At 31.9% G+C, this 18,911-nt stretch overlaps 1 protein-coding gene across 1 annotated transcript; it reads left to right on the plus strand.

Moving 5' to 3' along the window:
* The first annotated feature begins 1,141 nt into the window (after positions 1-1,141).
* Positions 1,142-3,378, plus strand: LOC132750524 (E3 ubiquitin-protein ligase TRIM71-like). Its single transcript, XM_060740518.1, has one exon. The coding sequence runs from the start codon at positions 1,144-1,146 to the stop codon at positions 3,016-3,018; it is 1,875 nt and encodes a 624-aa protein (XP_060596501.1). The 5' UTR covers positions 1,142-1,143; the 3' UTR covers positions 3,019-3,378.
* The last annotated feature ends 15,533 nt before the right edge of the window (positions 3,379-18,911 follow it).

An 18,911-nucleotide genomic window follows, 5' to 3' on the forward strand; every position in this document is an offset into this window, starting at 1 on the left:
AATTAACCAGTCTTTAAAATGTCATTTAAAATTGTCCCATTTATACTAAAAAATGAGTATACAAACATATAGTGATATTTACACTTTGTTTATATCTATAACAGAAATCATTTTGTAAAACAAACCAAGAGCTACATAAATTATATTTAAACCAGCTAGATCACTGGGTTTTTAATTCTAATTGACTGTTAGTATGCAATTAATTTTAAATTGATTTTCTTTCAAGCAGGCATTTTTATTCATATATTTAAATTATCTATACCAAACAAAGGCTTAAACCTACTGCTTTAAATGTAATATATTGAATATCTATTGCGGGTGTAACATGATATCATTTTAATTTATCTTTATTACAAGTTTACATACCATTGAGAAGACGGGCATTGACTTGTCAGATCAATAACTTAAGAAGACAATTGTTTTTCAATATCCTAATGAGAAGTATAAATCACTGGTGAGTAAATTTATTCGTTACCTATGTTTAAAACTTTCATAAAGTTTACTATATACTTTAATATACCAATCAATTTACTCAATGTTTATGTTTAAAACTTTAATAGTTTACTATTTTCTTTCATTATATCAATCTAAAATGATTTAACATGAATAACCTTGAGAGACAATTCAGGTACCCCACCCACAACTCAAACTGGATTTTTTTTATTTTGTTGGGTTCGGTGTGTCAACAGCGATGTGTCTTTCTTTTAAAAGTCACAGATACCCTTAAAATGGTTTAATTTTACCAGAGCCTAAAGTGAGAAGCATTTGTTACTTGGCTACAACTGACTTTTAAAATCTTGATATCCCACAATTTAATAATGGACAGTTCAGAAAATGGAGGCTAGACATGTCCATTTGAGAAATTCAGCAGATTTTTGTATAATAATGGGGTTTGATATCCTTAGTTTAAAAAATATTTAGTCATGTACAAATTAAAAGTGAAATGATGACAATTTAAAATAAACCTTTGGAAAAGTCATTGTGTTTACTTTAATAAAACCGTAAAATTTCACGTCAATGAAATGAAATGAATTCATAGCAAGAATAAGAAAGAAAATTATTTTCTTTCAAGTTTTTTTTTATTTGTTATGAACAAAAAGCCACTTCAAGTATCCTATTCTTATTTCTATTTTAGGCAACACTATGGCTGTATCTGGTAAAAAGTCATCGCAAAAAGTCTCATCTATACTATCTCAAGGTGGTGCTGAAGATTTTGACATATTCTGTAATCAATGTGACAAAGATGACATCATACTACCTGCCTTTGGTTACTGTGTTGATTGTGAGGTACATTTATGTCAAACTTGCTATAACACTCACAGGCGACCAAAACCACTACGCCATCACCAACTTCTAGATGAAGATCACATGCCACAAAACCAAAACCTCAGGAAGTCAATAAAATCTACTTCAGGCCCACAAGATGGTGATTTATCAAAGCCTTGTACCAAACATACCAAAGAAGTGATCAAGTTCTACTGTCATGACCATAATACACTTATATGTAGTGTATGCGTGACCCTTGAACACCCAACAACATCCTGCAATGTGGACTACATACCAGATATATCAGGACAGATTTTAGACAGTACCGAGTTCAAAGAAACTCTTAAAGATATTCACAAATTAACAGAGGAATGCTGCCAGATTACAAAAGATATGAAACAAAGAGTTGTTAAATCAACAACTTCTCTGAAAGATGCTATAGCAGAGATAGAGAAATTCAGGACAGAGATAAACAAGAGATTAGATGAACTAGAAAAGGAGGTTAAAGATACTGCAACAACAATTCAACATGACCACAGCAAAACGTTGAAAACAACAGAAACAACATGTGATAACATCAACAGATCACTCCAAGCATCAGCTGATACTCTAAAACATCTAAACACCAACAAGAAAACTGACCAACTGTTTACTGAATTGAAAACAGCTCAGCAACAGATATTACACAATGAAAATATAGCAAAAAAACTACAAACAACCAATGATGTTGATGAGTACACTTTCGAATCCAATCATGCTATCAAAAAACTTCTTCAGAATGAGAAATCATTAGGAGCATTGAGAAAAAAGGAAATACAGCAACCAGCACAACCAAAGAATAACGCTGCAGTACCCATGAAAGTGACAATCTCTAGAAACATTAATGATAAAACATCCTCAGATACAAAGGAACTGAAACAGCCAGCTCAATCAAAGAATAAGGCTGCATTACCAATGAAATTGTCTACCTCTAGAAACATCAATATTAAAACATCCTCAGATACAAAGAATTGCCAGATTTTTGGTATTACTGTCTCTCCTCAGAACCAATTATTTGTAGCAGATTTCAATAATCAATCAATCAAAATGATTGACATAAACAGTGAAGAAATCAAACAACTACAGCTTGAATCATTCCCCTGGGATATCACCATAGTGACAAGAGATACACTTGCTGTTACATTACTATGCACTGATATAATACAGTTCATTTCCTTCTCCTCAAACTCTCTCTCATTGAAAAACAAACTGAAAGTAGGTGGATGCTGCTATGGAATAAGCCATCATCAGGGGAAACTTGCAGTTACATTGATAATTCCTGCCAAACTCCAAATCATGGACTTGAAAGGTAATATGAAAATTACAGTTGAGAAAGATTCCAATGGTGACCGTATTTTCAGTAGACCTTATTATGTCACCACAAACAGTCATTCAATCTATGTATCTAATACTGATAAAAAAGAAGTTATATGGTTTAATTGGCAGGGAGAGATGATAGGAAGGAATGTAGATATTGAAAGGCCGAGGGGTATTTCACTTTTAGATGACGGGTCCTTCTTTGTGAGTGATTACTCGGGTTATTGTATATATAGAGTTAGTGGTGATTGTAAAGACAGGACAACTATACTGAAAAACGTGGAGAATCCTCAAGCTATATGTTGGTGTGCTGAGACCAGTACACTTTATTTCAGTACATACAATATTTTATCTGACGAGAGGAACAATGATATAAACGTGTATAAAATGGTGTAGAACCAAGAAATGACAATTGATGCATTCGAGGATAGACAAGATACTACCATTAAGTACATCAAATCAAGCAACCTTAATCAATATCACCAGTAACATTCCAGATCACCAGCATTCAAGATCACCCGTATTCAAGATCACCAGTAATCAAGATCACCAGTATTCAAGATAACTATCATTCAAGATAACTAGTATTCAAGATCACCAGCATTCAAGATAACCAGCACTCACTTAAAACTTAGCAACATTATAATGGTATTCAATATCATTTGTTTTTTTAACAAGTGAAGGAGAATACACATCAAACATCAGGATGGATTGTAACTGGTTTATTCTAGGAGCTACCGGTTTCGGTCTTTCAAGACCTTCATAAGGATATATTTCAAAGAAAAATCATTACTGAAGTACTAAAAAGACGGAATAGAATGTGACGTATGTTACTATAAATAGATATACAAATGAGTTTTTCAAAATGATTAGTTATTTTTCCATATATTAAAATGTTTCAACTGTTGCTTAACCACAGATCATACATGTATCTATGTCAATGGCCTTTTTTACGGCATGGATAAAATGTTCAAGTTAAACTAAACTGATTGTTTTGCACAAATGTAGTTCTAACTTCGAAGTCTTAGGTTGATAATAGTTACTGTGAAGAGATTAGTTGGGAAACTAAAATTCTTCATTTTTTATAAGTAAAATTATGTAGACGTTAGTTGAGATTTTCTTCTGTAGTTGTTTCCTTTATGTAATTTTGTAACAAATGTGTCTCTTAAAATCAGGTACGGTATTTTAGCTGCTGGTTCTTTCAATCTAAAATATTAATGAGTTTACAAGGGTTTTGTTAAATGAGAATATCTATAATCTTATAAAATAGCTGTTTTTCTCTTCAAAAGTGTTTAATTATTGTAAAAAATTATGTCCAAGGTGAATTTCTATAATGGGAACTATTTAAGGCCATGGTGGAGGAATCAAATTCCACTCGAAAATGTGGCCAAGTTATTTCCAATTTTCTGTATGGTTTTCATTTATATAAATATTTTACTATATATTGTATTTTTCCAAGAGTTATGTTGATAAAGTTATTGTTCTGGGCTTTTTCTTGTTATTAAGGTCTTTTTCTACATTGAGTGTAATCTTTGTTATAGTATCGGTAATGAGATTAATTTGGTCCGGTGAAGTGATTTTATTTAGATCATTTGTTTTTTGTTCATCTATGTATATGTGCACTAAAGTATTTTTTTTTACAAAATAAAACCAGGGTGGGAGAGGGGGACTTTTTTCCATTTATGATACTGTGTTCTTTCCTTTTCCCTGGTCAGATTACAGTTTTCTCTTTCATTTTTCCAAAAAAGAAAAATATATATATAATATACAAGAGGGTCCTGAGGCGCTCACCAGAAACAACTGTTTTTCAGTGTTAGAAATTATTTTTCAAATGAACTTGCCAAAAGGCAAGTCCACCTCAACTTTAACTTGCCCCTCTTGTAATAAACTTTCACAACACTGATTGTTTTTTTTCCTTCTTCAAAATAAACAATAGGGCCAAGAGGGCCCTAGATCACTCATCTGACCCATCATTTCATTGTTCACTATATAAATTGAAATATTTTGTCCTAATATTTTTGAAAGGCTTTGTTAATAATATCTATGTTGCAAGTGTGTTCCTATGAGACAATGTAGAATAAATGCAGAATAAATGTTAACTAGAGCTGGGTAAATTTTGATGGGACAATTTTTTTTATAACTTTTTATATGAATACATAAGATGTCACATGCAAAATATGTAAGATGTAGATGTTTGAAATCTACAGTTGGGACAACAAATTTTTTATACATTCTATATTGTAACATGAGTGTACCTAAAAACAAGAACTGTCACAGGTTGGGTTGGATATCGTTAAGAACGAAACAATATGATACGATACGGTATTTTATAGATACCGATACTCTATACTTTTAAAGCGTTTGAGCAGCTTTATTCATTATGTATTCATTATTTCTATAGGAATCTTATTTTGTTTTGTTTTATTATCAAATAAAAGTAATTATCAAGCTTCTTTGTGATGTTAATTATATTCCATATCCCTTTTACTGAGAATGTATTAAGATAAAATTGAGAAAATGAAAATGTTATTGTTTATGAAATAAAATATTCTGAGACCTTGACATCAACATATCAATGATATCATGAAATCAGCAGGAAAATTAACAGAAAATTAGGACCGGAGAACGCTTTTTTCTAGAACTCACCATGATGTTGATATCAGCAACGACATGCCAGAGATCTACCGAGAATTTGAAAAAGTACTGGGCCCCACTTGGTCTAAGTATCAATAAAAATGTTTTCGGAAAATTAATGTTTCTGAAAACTCGCATAAGCCATATGCTGTCATTAATATTACAGGTGTACATTAGTCTTCGCGCGCAAAGTGACGTAAATCATGCATATTTATAAGGTCAAATTCAAACCCACCATTCAGGTTAGTGTTTATATAAAGCGGACTGGTAGTGACGCAATAAAGTAAATATTAATGAGGCCAAGTAAAGTTTGACACTAAATATGTTAGTATTCATCTGTAGCTATTCTACAGAAATCAGAAACATTATTAGTTTCTAATTTATGTTGAACTGCACGGATGAACACTAACATATACATAGTAGATACAGTTTCAGTTTCAGTTTTTATTAAACCAATGCATGTAACATGCAACTGGTTATAACAACAAACAAACAGAAAAAATAACAGTCAAAAATCACTAATATCACAATATAACAATATAATTATGACTAGCTAAATAAACAAAAAAAGAGATCATGTACTGAATTCAATACAACATGTATTTTACATTGAAACAAATGAAAACGGAGAATGAGAAGTATTAATTATCTAAACTTTAACATAATGTTTATTTTATCACAACTATTCATTAATGTGTCAAGTTTAAAAATATTGGGATGAATGTAAAACCTGGGAAGAAGAGATTTACGTCTCATGTCATTAAAGTACGAATATTCAAATAAGTAGTGAAATTCATCACCAATAGCTTGATACGGACATAAGGCACAGAGCCTATTATTATGATCAATTGCCAGATGTCTACCTTTTTCAATTGGTAATAGGTGATCTATTGTTCTAAATTTACATAAATATTTGCCTATGTCAAAAGGAAGTACATCTAGAAATTTTTCAAAACAATGAGTATTTTTATTTTCAGGATACACTAAACACTTAAAGGATGTATCAATAGTACTATGCCAATCTTGTAAAAAATGATCTTGTAGTCTAAGCTTTACAATATTTTTAAAGTGATTAATATATGAAAATCAGCGCTACCGCAAGTACTCGGTAGTGATCTTCCTTGACTTGGATGACGGACATTTTGGATCACGGTCATTTTTGCATTCTTTTTATGATACAAATGTATTATTGACGCAAATATTCATTGATTTTATTCATTTTCCTGTGCAAATTTGTTTACTTTCTTTGCTTTTAATTTTGAAAACAAGTACTTTTTGAAACTGTATTTATCAAAAAAATTATCAAACGGTTTTCGGTACGGTCTTAGTACCGGTTATCGGTATCCAACCCTAGTCACAGGAGACAAATGAAATACTGGATGCAGTAAGGAAGACAAAACTATGAAAGAAAATCAATTATGTATAAAAATGTATTAAGTTATAGTTAAAAAATAACATTTGTTAACAAAAATTCCAAGTTCAAGGGGGGGGGGGACTATTCTGCAAATAGTCACGCTACAGTTATGAACCTTGTAACACAACATGTGTGTAATAATAAGAAATTAACGTATATTTGAAGTTTGAAGTAGATACCTTAAAAAGTAAAGAAGTAATAAAAGTTCTTTAAAAAACAAGAACGTGTTTGTTAAACACAAATGCCCCCGGCTCAGATTCTTGTCAGTAGCAATATTTCAAAAAATGTTTACCCATTCACTCAGTTATGGACAGAAACATTGCCAAAAAATTGTAAACATAAGTTATATAGCTTGACAGAGTCATGACATTTTGTAATTGTGAAATATATAAGTTGCCAAGTCATTGCTATGACTTTTGAAGTGATAAATATTCAACTTTATCAAATATATATAAATGTTAGAAATCTATACTTGGCACCCTTGACCTTGACCCTCTGAAACCTATAGAATATCATGCAAGTTATCTTCCTACCAAATATGAAATACACCTGTCAATAAATAAAGGCGGTATGAGCAAAAGTGTAAATATCTATTTTTAGCACTGGTGACCTTGACCCAACTGACCCCTAACTCCATCAAATTTTATGTTCCTATCAATTATAAATGACATCTGTCTATAGAATATGGTTAATACACCTGTAAAAATGTAAAAATCTATTTTCAACATTGGTGACCTTGACATTGGTGACATTGACCTTGACCCAAATGACCCCTTACTATACCCAAAGAAGGAGGACCTGCCTTGGCATGTTTGTATAAAACATGAAAGACATCAGCCAAAAAATAAAGGCTGTATGTGCAAAAATGTTTAAATTTATTTTCTAAACCAGTGACCTTGACCTTGACCCTAGAGACCAATTACTCCACAAAAAATTACAGGACCATTAAAGGTATCCACCTACCAAAAATGCAAGATATCATTAAATAAATTAAGCAATTAAGAGAAATTTACGATAAATCCAACTTGCCGGAATAGGTTAACCAGACAAGGCCCTATTTTCAAAGTGAAAAAGGGAAATATGGATACGCATTCTGTTATTGTTCTATTAAAGCTTGAAAAACAATCATTAAAAGACATTGGCAATCTTATTTTCATGTTTGTCACAAACGCCGGAATTTTCTAAATGACAGAAATTAGACAGAAAACTAGCCAAACAAACTAGCAAAACTGGCCATTTAAATTTGAAATAGGCAATTTCAGTGTGTATGGGTGTTTATAAAATATTAAAATTTGATTTAGTTACTAGCTTTTTATCCTGCCATTAGAGAATATTTAGATCTAATATATATATTCACTTTGAAATTTCGCTGTTTCACTCCGTTCCCAATCTTTGGTTTTGTATTTTTTTCTATTGTCTTGATATTGAATTCATGTATGCATGCGTTAATTTTTACATGCTGTAATCATAACTGAACGGTCAGTATTTACGCATTTAACTTTTCAATAAGCTAACATTCTATGCGGCCTGCATAGTTTTATCCCCCATTTACGTCACATCCGGTAAGGGAAGTAACTCTTCCCTGACTGTTATCGCTTAAATGAAAGGGTCTATAGCCGAGTTTAAAATGACAATAGCTCAAACAATGTAAACAAGAGGACCATGATGTCCCAGAAATCTCTCACTTGTATATTGAAACTCTCCATAACAAGGAACAAATAATATTGTAAACTATAAACAAAAGCAGATATAAAATCTAAATCTTAAACTGATATCACAAAGGTCATATTTGTATCTGAAATAGTGCATGTGTAAAAACATTAGTTTTTAATATATACATAACAAGAGCTGTCACGCAAGTGACAAATGCCCCCGAAAAGGTTTCTAAAGCATGCAGGTATTATGCAAAAGAAAAGAGAATGAAAGTAACTAATTGCTTAATATTGTTCTGGTGAAATAAAGTGCTATTTAAAGCAAACTTAATACCTTGGGACAAGGGTCTAGGATGGGACACATCATCTTGATGTGGTGGACATTGATGCAAAGTTAGTTTGAAAACTACTGTATACCTTCAAACATTTCTTATGAGCATAAGTACCTTCAAACTATTAGAGTGATCTTGACCTTGGAGGTAGGAACATTGGTCTTACAAACAACACGTCATCTTGATATGGTAGACATTCATGCCAAGTTATCTTGAAACTCTTCAATGCATGACAAAGTTATAGTCTTGTACGAAAGTGGGTACCTATAATCTCTAATTGTGATAGCGTGAACCTTTAAAAAATAATTGTGACCTTGACCTTTCCAGAAGGGATGTGGTTATTGGACCCGACACAATGTTGTTATGAGATAGACATTTGTGCCAAGTTATTTCAAAATCCCTCAATGCAAGACAAAGTTAAAGTCTGGACAAAATTGTTGTGTAATTGGGGACGGACGTACAGACAGACAGACAAGAGCTTGTCGCCTTGATGTGGTAGACATTTGTGCCAAGTTATTTTAAAATCCTTCAATGCATGACAAAGTTACAGTCCGGGCACAAATGTGTGTACCTATAAACCGTAATTGTGATAAAGTGAACTTCAAAATGGTAGTGTGAACCTTTGAGGTAGGGATGTTTTTAAGTTTTTACTATATACATATATGGAAAAACATTGTCACCCTGGGGCGGGGCAAGTTTTGACCAAGGGCTTTTATTTGAACATACTTGGAACTGACTAACTTGAAAATGTTTCATGCCAAATATCTAAGCTCTAGCTCTTTGGGTTATTTAAAATAAGGTTTTTTAAGTTTTTTCTTTTGGTTGCCATGGCAACCAGAGTTCTGCATGGAATAAAATTCACTGAACAATTTTCAAAGGTGTCCACCAAAAGTACATTTCTTTGAAGTCTGGATGAAATTGGCTTAGCGGTTTCTGACACAGGTTTTTTGGACACAGGGAAGTACACCTCTTGTAGTTTCAGAGTTATGTCCCTGGAAAAAGTTCAAAATGCAATAATTCCAAATTAGGCAAGGCAGAGTTACTGTTCTTTGCACTGCACTTCTAATCGATCTATCAACCTACACAATTTCTTGTTGATACCTCTTATGGGTTCTGAGTTATGACCGGGACAAAGTTCAAAATGTAAAAATGAACAAAGTGCAATAACTACAAAATTTGGCAAGGCGAAGTTCAAGTTCTTAAGCACTGCACATCTGTCCATTGAGATCTATCTACCTACAAAGTTTCATGTTGATATCTCTTATAGTTTTAGAGTTGTAGAAATCATATATACCACAAACTCATTTTGCTGATGTACATTTATAGAGCTTGCATATTTGTCCCGGACAAGAATTTTCTAAAAGGGGTGATTATTCAAAAACCGGGCAAAATAATGTCATGGTTCTTTGACACTGCCCTCCCCCTCAATGAGATCTATCTACCTACAATGTTTCATATTGATATCTCCTAAGTTTTAGAGTTATGTTCCGGACAAAGTTCAAAGTGTTAAAATTAACAAAGGGCAATAACTCCAAAATAAGGCAAAAACAATTATGGTTCTTGTGCACTGCACATCAACCCATTGAGATCTATTTACCTACAAATTTCATGTTGATATCTCTTACAGTTTTAGAGTTATGTCCCAGACAAGATTTTTTTAAAAGGGGAGATAATTCAAAACCCGGGCATAATAGAGTTATGGTTCTTTGACACTGCACTCCCCATCAATGCCCTCTACCACTGTATGAAGTTTAAACAAATTAACTTCAAGGGTTTTCAAGTTATGCTCCGGACAAGATAACGGACGGGCTGACGTACTCACAAAATCGTATTATGTGACTTTTCCTTTGATCTTTTTGGCCACTTTTAGTCACACAAGGCTTTAAAAAATACACACAAGTAAAAATGGAATGAATAGGATCAAGGAGAATTTACTGTTATCCATTGTTTTTAAAGTCACACAAGTGCCTCTGGGTTCGTACGGACAGACGGACGGATGGACAGACGGACAAGGTGACGACTATAATTATGCTCTCCCGGCAGTTATTTTATATTGTTGACGAATTCTGATCTTATCAGCTCTAAGTAACGCCCCGCATTTAGATCTGACCATAACACAATACTGAGTTATTTCTCAGCCTTTCATAATTTTTGAAAAAGATTCTGTATCTAGAAAACCAATATCGTGAAGGTAATCATCAGGATTTCAAGATTTTACGATAGAGCAAACTTGGCGTCGTCTATGAACATGAACATAATTATTTGTTGTTATTAAGTTTGATATGGAACGACTTTTATGTGTTCCCTAGTTTGATAAAAGTAAATATAAAGAGACGAAAACAATCACCATTACACCTGTGAAAAGTCATTCAAATTTTGTGTACAATGATATTTTATTAGCTTTATTGTAAGCCTAAAAAGTCCTCAGGTGATGACCTTTTTTTGAACTCTAGACCTCTTGATCACAAGGCGGATACTCAACCACGTCGCTAAGGGGTAAACCTAATAACAAGGCTATTGGAAATAGCCTACGCCTGTAATCACTGCACTTTCAACAACATGATTTACATGTTTTTTTGTAACGGACGATTTAATAGGATGGCTAAAATAAGCAACTTCGGCAAATCCTTTTCTGAATAAAGGCGAAACAAGTAAGGTGGATATCAGATCAACATGTAAGAAATAAGTAGATTTGAACTTAAGTCAGATTAATTGTTGACGATAAACGGTAATAATTTGAAAATCGATATTTAAGAAATAACTAAGTAATGTCAAAAATGGATTAAATAAAGTTTGTAGATTCGAACCCTTCTAAAAAGTGGTAGAATAGTTATCCTTGAAATACATTTATATGTAAATATAGTATTTCTCAAATACTTAAAATCCTTTTGTATGCATTACACTATATTTGTACAAGCTTACTCGTTTGTTATCGTATATTTTAATTGGCTCTCCGCTTAAGTACAAAAGTAGCATCGGACAGATCTCACATCGTTAAATATTTGATTTACATGAGTTGAAAGATACACTACATTCTGTTGACAAACAAAACGGTCCTAAATTCATAACCAGGAAGCAATTCCCTTGACATACGACAAATTATTGGATGATGTTTTGAAACCGGTAACATTTATTGACAGCTGATGGGAGCCAGGCATGCATTAACACAATATACGGCATGCAACATTGGATTAATTATTGAGCTATAAATCATGAAGGTCATAGATATGTTGTCTAGTGCATTGCCCGTATGACAGGACATTGGAAGAGGACTATACATAATTGTGAACGGTCTTTAAGTTCAAATATAAAACAAAAACGTGTATTGCATTAAATAATGTGTTAAAGTGTTCATGATAGATATTTGACATTTTTTTCTAAGAAATTTATGCAAAATGAAAATAGAAATACAATTATGTATTAAAAGGCAAAAAAAATTCAAAGACAGTCACTGTGGTAATGAGTTTTGTTAACATCAAATATGATACTTGCATATGCGTCATTGGAGGATACATTTCGTCTGTATATGGATACTACTTATATTATTTAAATAAATTATGTTAAAAACAAAGTACGAAAGATATATAAAATATTTTCTATAATTTCTGAATTTTACACCGCAATTTTCCGATTTAGATATTCTTAAAAACACATAAAAGACTGTACAATGCATTTTACAATTCTGACAAAGCTGACATGTCAATATTAAAATGTCATTTACTACGTGTCATTTGAAAACTGTAAATTATTTGCACATTGAAATTTATTAAAACATTTTACTGTCACAATGTCTTGATATAGGATATAAATATACCGCGCGTAGTTTATTTTTTAACCTAACCAATATACCCTCTAAATTTTTTGATGTAACTGTAAATATAACATTAAATAAAAAGTGTTATCGGATCATTACAGTGTATTCTAAAGATTTTTATGTGGAGAATTAATATGCACTTGTTTTATCTGTACAAATGCTAATTTCTAACAATTTATTACGAAAAAAATTAAGCACTGTAAATGACACGTCAACTATATAATGATCAAGCCTGTAATGAAGGAAATAATAAAACAGAAAAAAAAAACGTTTCTGAAATAAAGTTTGGTTAAAAAATACCCCCCCCACACACACACATAGAAAAGATGCAATTGCACTGTTCTCATGGGAAAATGTTTTTTAACATGTTATGTGTCTTGGACAAACTTTAAAAGCGCAACCAGGAGTAAATGGTTGTTATACTAGATAACAAAAAAACTTTTTAAGATATAACGATTCTAGTTTTATCTGATTTATATGCCAGGTTATGTCTGTTTTAAACACTTACAGTCCAAGCATTTAATACGAAACAAGGTTATAAATTTGCATAAACAGAAGCATATACTAAGTAAAATGTCTAGGATATTTATGCAAATGATCTATTGGCAAACCTTTCTGAAAAATTGGTTTTTACGGTGCCGAAGTGTCTGGTGAAAATCAGATCCATCATGTCTTAGTTCCATCAAATTCTCAAGGACTAACCTTTTTTAATTTACCACATCTATGCACGTGTTAATCAGATTTGATTTATATACATAATTACTGTAAATATAAAGAGAATTGTGCGTGTCCCTATTCCTTATACTAAACAAAGTCTTATTACGGAAATCTTCTATGTTATTATTCAGATATCAGCAGTGTTCATAGCATTGTTGTGTACGAGTTTGGGTCAATATGTAATGTTAAATGAAGTACATTATTTAATTAAGCGCGTGATTTTTGTGTTTATGTTACCTATGCTTTGCTACTGAGCAACTTTGTTCAAATGACTGGCCAATAATACGCATATACCATAATGTGGTATCCCTTGATTTATCCTTTCATTATGATTATTTAATACTCAGAATTCAGTTAGTCTACATTTAAACTTCAGAAACATTTGCGGTTAACTTTAAAGATTATTTGTATTCACGACGGCATTAAAAGAGTCTGATACAATAATGAAATTACGGAGGTCCTTCGTGACTTGTTTGTCAATAACAAATTTAATTTTAACATGCCAAATGTTTTGTAATCTGTGTCTGGTTTAAATCTTTGTTGTCAGAAAGTGACTTTATTCAAAGTGTCATCTTGTATTCAATCAATAGCATTCTAACTGTTCGTTATTCACTTAAGATTATGTTGCCGGTAGAATATTAGTTTAATCCAGCTGCAGCTATTCCCTTTTAAATATTATCCAATCAATGAATATATGAATACAACATAACTAATCAAGGGCCATAACTCTGTAATGAAGGATCTGGTCTGAACAAGGCAACAAATTATGCACATCTCATCTTGGTATTAATGGTTCCCATGAAGTTTAATTGAATTCCAGACAGTAGTTGCAGAGAAGTAGCGTGGAAACAGTTATTGCTGTATACGCATACTGTATAACTAATCAAAGGCCATGACTCTGAGTTAGTGTGTGACCGGAACAAGGCGATGATATGTGCATCTCCTCTTGGTATTGAATGTTGCATAAAGTTTGCCCAATATGCATACTGCATAACAAATCAAGGACCATAACTCTGAGATAGAGTGTCTGACCGCAACAAGGCAACGATATGCGCATCTCCTCTTGCTATAAAAGGTTCCCATAAAGTTGTGTTGAATTCCAGCCAGAAGTTGCAGAGAAGAAGCGAGGACATGATTATTGCACTATATGCATACTGCATAACTTATCAAGGACCATAACTCTTAGTTCGTTTAGAAACAATCATTTTGCTCGTTTAATTTGTTACTTGATTGGCATTATTTGTTTCTTAACAATGAGCAATAGGAAAACATTTTTCATAATGATGATATTATAGATTATTTTAGAGTTTCCTAATTTAAAAAAAACGTTTTAGTTCAGAAAAATGTCCATAACTCTATCCATACGGTGAACTTTGTTTAAAGTTTGCATACATATGACATTTAAGGCATATAACTGTTATTTGTTGTCAATTTACAGTTCCTTAAAGTGCCCATTAGGGGTGTTCTGCCTTAAGTAAAAATTTTGTTGTGTTGATGATTTACAGTATTTATTGCAGGTTTTGTTTGTTCTATTATCACTAATATAATTAGCCTCAAAGCAATATATGTGGTACGCAAAATTTACAAGACTGATATTAATTTAAAAGACCAGATTCCGAAATAAGGGTATAGCTTGTCAAAGTAAGTGTTTGATATGCCCTCTGGTTATAAAGAGTACAAGAGGAAGTGATTGTCACATTGTTGATATAGGGGATATTGAATGAGTGTAGGTTTAATTCTAAATTTATTGAACGAGTTGAATAAAATCGTATTATGTGAGCCTCTGGTGAGCATAATATTGTTTTATTCAACGAGTTCAATAAATTAAGTATTGAATCCACACGGTTATAATATTCAAATAATCACATATCTAAAATAAGAATGGTAAACTGTTAAAAGGAATCATTTTTAATTGACGCGCCTATATTGAAGCGCTAACATTAGCGCGTTTGTACGCCATGTATGTATATAACGCAAGCGACGTCACGTCAAATTGTAATATAGTTTTTACTGAATTGATTTAATACACTCCTGCGCCGCGGTTTTTGTGATAATAAAATTTAAAGTTTCAATGGAACATCTAAATTTGTTAAAGGCATAACTACCATTTAAAATAAATCGCCAACGTTTTAACCATGTACTATTTATAACATGACCAGCGTTTTAGGCTACTTTCATATTTGATCTCGCAAAGTAAAATCTTTATTTCTGTTAGGTTGGTCATTACTTATATTAAGCTTATATTAAGCTAGTTTAAATACGACAATCAATCTTTTGGTCACGCAAAAGTCTCATCGCATGTGAACTTATTAATCAAAAGGAATTTGTATCCTCCATTTTTAACTAATAGACAAGAAATTGATACGAATCACCCACAATGCTAGATTAACCTCAGAGCTGCAAGCCAAAGTATTTCTCGTTTAGTTTATACCATATATATGATATAGATGATTTTTTTTTGTTGTATTTCATTGAAGGAATGGCTTTCTGTTTTTAATTTCACTGAAAGGTATTCACCCAAAATGATCTTTCAGAAACTGTAAAATACAATCAGATTTGATTGTTGGTTTATAATCATGCCGTTCATTGTTGAAGTTAACGCTCCTCGAATCATTGATTTTATTTTTTATATAGACAAACGTTTAAGTTAATGATATCATGGTTTTGTTTTTGCCGAACAAAAAAATGGCAAACACAAATGTTGAAATATGAATTAATTGATACAAGATACATACTTCTAATTAATTTCCTTTGCCTAGACAAACAATCCCCTTCATAGTATTAACACAGCGTTGAAAAATGTAAATTACATCCAATAGGTGACAAAAATATTTTTCCACATGCAACGCAAGGAATGGGGCAAGAGTATAATTCCTAAGAAAATTTTATTCATATTAAACTTTTCTTTACTGAATATGACATGTTGTTATAATAGTGCATGTTTTGTTTCAAGAATTTAGTTTCATCGTAGAGCGGAATTTAAATTAATCAGGAAGTAAAACGTACTGGGATATTTCAGTTAGCTTAAAAAAAGGAATTGTATTTGTTTTGATAAAAAAGCGCGTCATGTTTAAAGAACGATATTTTTTGTTGGAATTAATGAATTTATTTGGGTACCGCCCGAAATGTATTCCAATCAAAAAGGTCCAACGTTTTTTGGGGGGGTAACACAGGGCTTTAACTTTTATTTTAATCGTAAACACTTAAATGGTTCTTTGAGATCAATATTTGAAATGATAATCCAAATAAATATCTGTGTACAACGCAAAGAATCACGGTCAATATAATTTGAAAAAGCTTTTTAGCTTAAGTTTTATGTGTACAAATAATCTATATAATAAAGTAAGTATGGCCCAATTTCAACAATATATCAGAATGATTTTCTCATAATAGTTTTATAATGAATGTAAAAACAATCTTAAATTGCAATTTGTACAGAACATATTGAATAAATATAAATTACGCCTTTAGAGATAAAAGCTTGAAAAAGGTTATTTAAACGCCAATTATGAATATTAAAATAAATTTAAACTGATATTTTGTTCTTTTTTTCCCCTGCGTGAAAATATATTAAAAAACAATCTTTTTTTCTGTTACTTTGTAAATCGTTTATTTGATATATTATTTTTTTTATGGGAAACCCCTTTTTAACGTTATCAATCTGTAACAATTGTTTGGTTTACATAATAATACAATTCCTGGAAGGTTTGCATGTACACCGTACTTCTATCTGTGAAATATATATAAATATGATAGCATTTTCAAGAAATTTGTATTTGAAGAATTATTTGTAAATTAATTGGTATTCATTTGAATGTGTTTAAATAAAGACAAAATAAACAGAAATATTTTCTTTAGTTTCAAAGTAACACACACGTAATGAGATAATATCAAGAACAGATAACATACAAACAACTATGTTCTATGGTTTACTTACAACATGAATTATTTTGACATTATATCTAAATGAACATTAAACTAAAAGGGCGTTAAGTGGACATTTAATGTCGTTTATTATTAAATACACCAAAGATTAAAAACAAAATCATGTAAATGCAAAGTAAACAAACACATCCGCCAATAACACAAACGTTCGGTTGATTCTTAACTGATTATTTTGTACTTCATATTTTAGGTTTTGAGTATTTCCAGGGATATCAGGGTATTTATTTCAGTAAGAAATATTACCTTATATTTTTACCTGCATTGCTGAGTGATGTTACTGGACTGTGATACTAAATTCAATAATTATATAAACTCTTCAAATGTAAATTGATTTTGTTCAGCATTAATTATTAGTTTAAATGGATGTCTTCATATCTCATATAAATGTATTTATTTGTTTAAAGGTATTTCTAAAAGGTATTTCCTAAAAGGGGCAAATCAAATTAATATGATCAAACTTGATAAAAGACTTCCTTAGAATGCTAAAGACAAAATTTAGTGATCATTCATCAATTAGTTCTATAGAAGAAGACGTTTAAAGGTTTTTCTATTTTTAGACCTAGAGACCCCTTAAAGACCCCTTAACCCATTACTTCATGAGCATTTTGTGAAACATGGCTGTTTTCATTGAAAAGTCTCCCGTTACAAGTTCAAATTGCTATAATACTATCAAAATGCTTCAATACTAATCAAACTTGGCACAAATGTGGACTGGACCATTGCCCTTGCAACAACATGCTCAGGCTTAAATTTTCTGTTACCATGGCAACGAGGGGACATCTCAAAATTGCCAAAAATCAATATTTTGCGTTGATTTTTTCCATCAAAATTGATTTCAAAGTGCTGCAAATTCTCAATGGATTGAGATAGAGACAAATGCTTTTCAGCGTTGGTTACACGTTACCTTATGATCAATATGGGGTCATTTTTAGCCTCTCACAAGTCAGAAATTTTCTTGGCGATGAGGGGTCTGCAGCCCCTTAAAAACCCCCCAAACAGAAGGGGGCACATCCCCCTTCTGGCAACCGCCTGATGTTTTTTTTTTGTTGGGGGGGGGGGGGCGAAAAAGTGGTCACTTTTTTTAACAACATTTTTCAAACAAAAACAAGTGTTGGGGCCTAAATAAGTCATTTTTTCACCAATTGAGACAACAAAAGGGGGTATATCGCGTAATGGGTTAAAAGGGTCAATCAAATTAATATGATCAAACTTGATGAAAGACTACCTAAGTAAGAATGCTACAGACAATATCTGGTGATCATTCATCAATTAGTTCTATAGAAGAAGACGTTTAAAGGTTTTTCTATTTTCTAGCTCTAGAGACCCCTAAAAGGGGCCAATCAAATTTATATGAGCAAACTTGATAACAGACTACCCAAGAATGCTACAGACAAAGTTTAGTGATCATCCATCAATTAGTTCTGTAGAGATAGACGTTTAAAGGTATTTCTATTTTTCGCTATAGCTGCCCCTACAAGGGGCCAATCACAATAATATGAGCAAACTTGATATAAGACTACCGAAAAATGCTACAGACAAATATTGGTGATCATCCATCAATTAGTTCTGTAGAAGAAGACTTTTAAAGGGTTTTCTATTTTTAGCCCTAGAGACCCCTAAAAGGGGCCAATCGAATTAATATGAGCAAATTTGATAAAAGACTAACCAAGAATGCTACAGACAAAATTGGTGATCATCCATCAATTAGTTCTCTAGATATAGATGTTCTATTTTTAGCTTTAGCGGCCCCTAAAAGGGGACAATCAAGGTAATATGAGCAA

Source organism: Ruditapes philippinarum, unplaced genomic scaffold, assembly GCF_026571515.1.
Source record: "Ruditapes philippinarum isolate M1 unplaced genomic scaffold, ASM2657151v2 ctg2372_1_1_1_1, whole genome shotgun sequence".
NCBI classification, from domain to species: domain Eukaryota; kingdom Metazoa; phylum Mollusca; class Bivalvia; order Venerida; family Veneridae; genus Ruditapes; species Ruditapes philippinarum.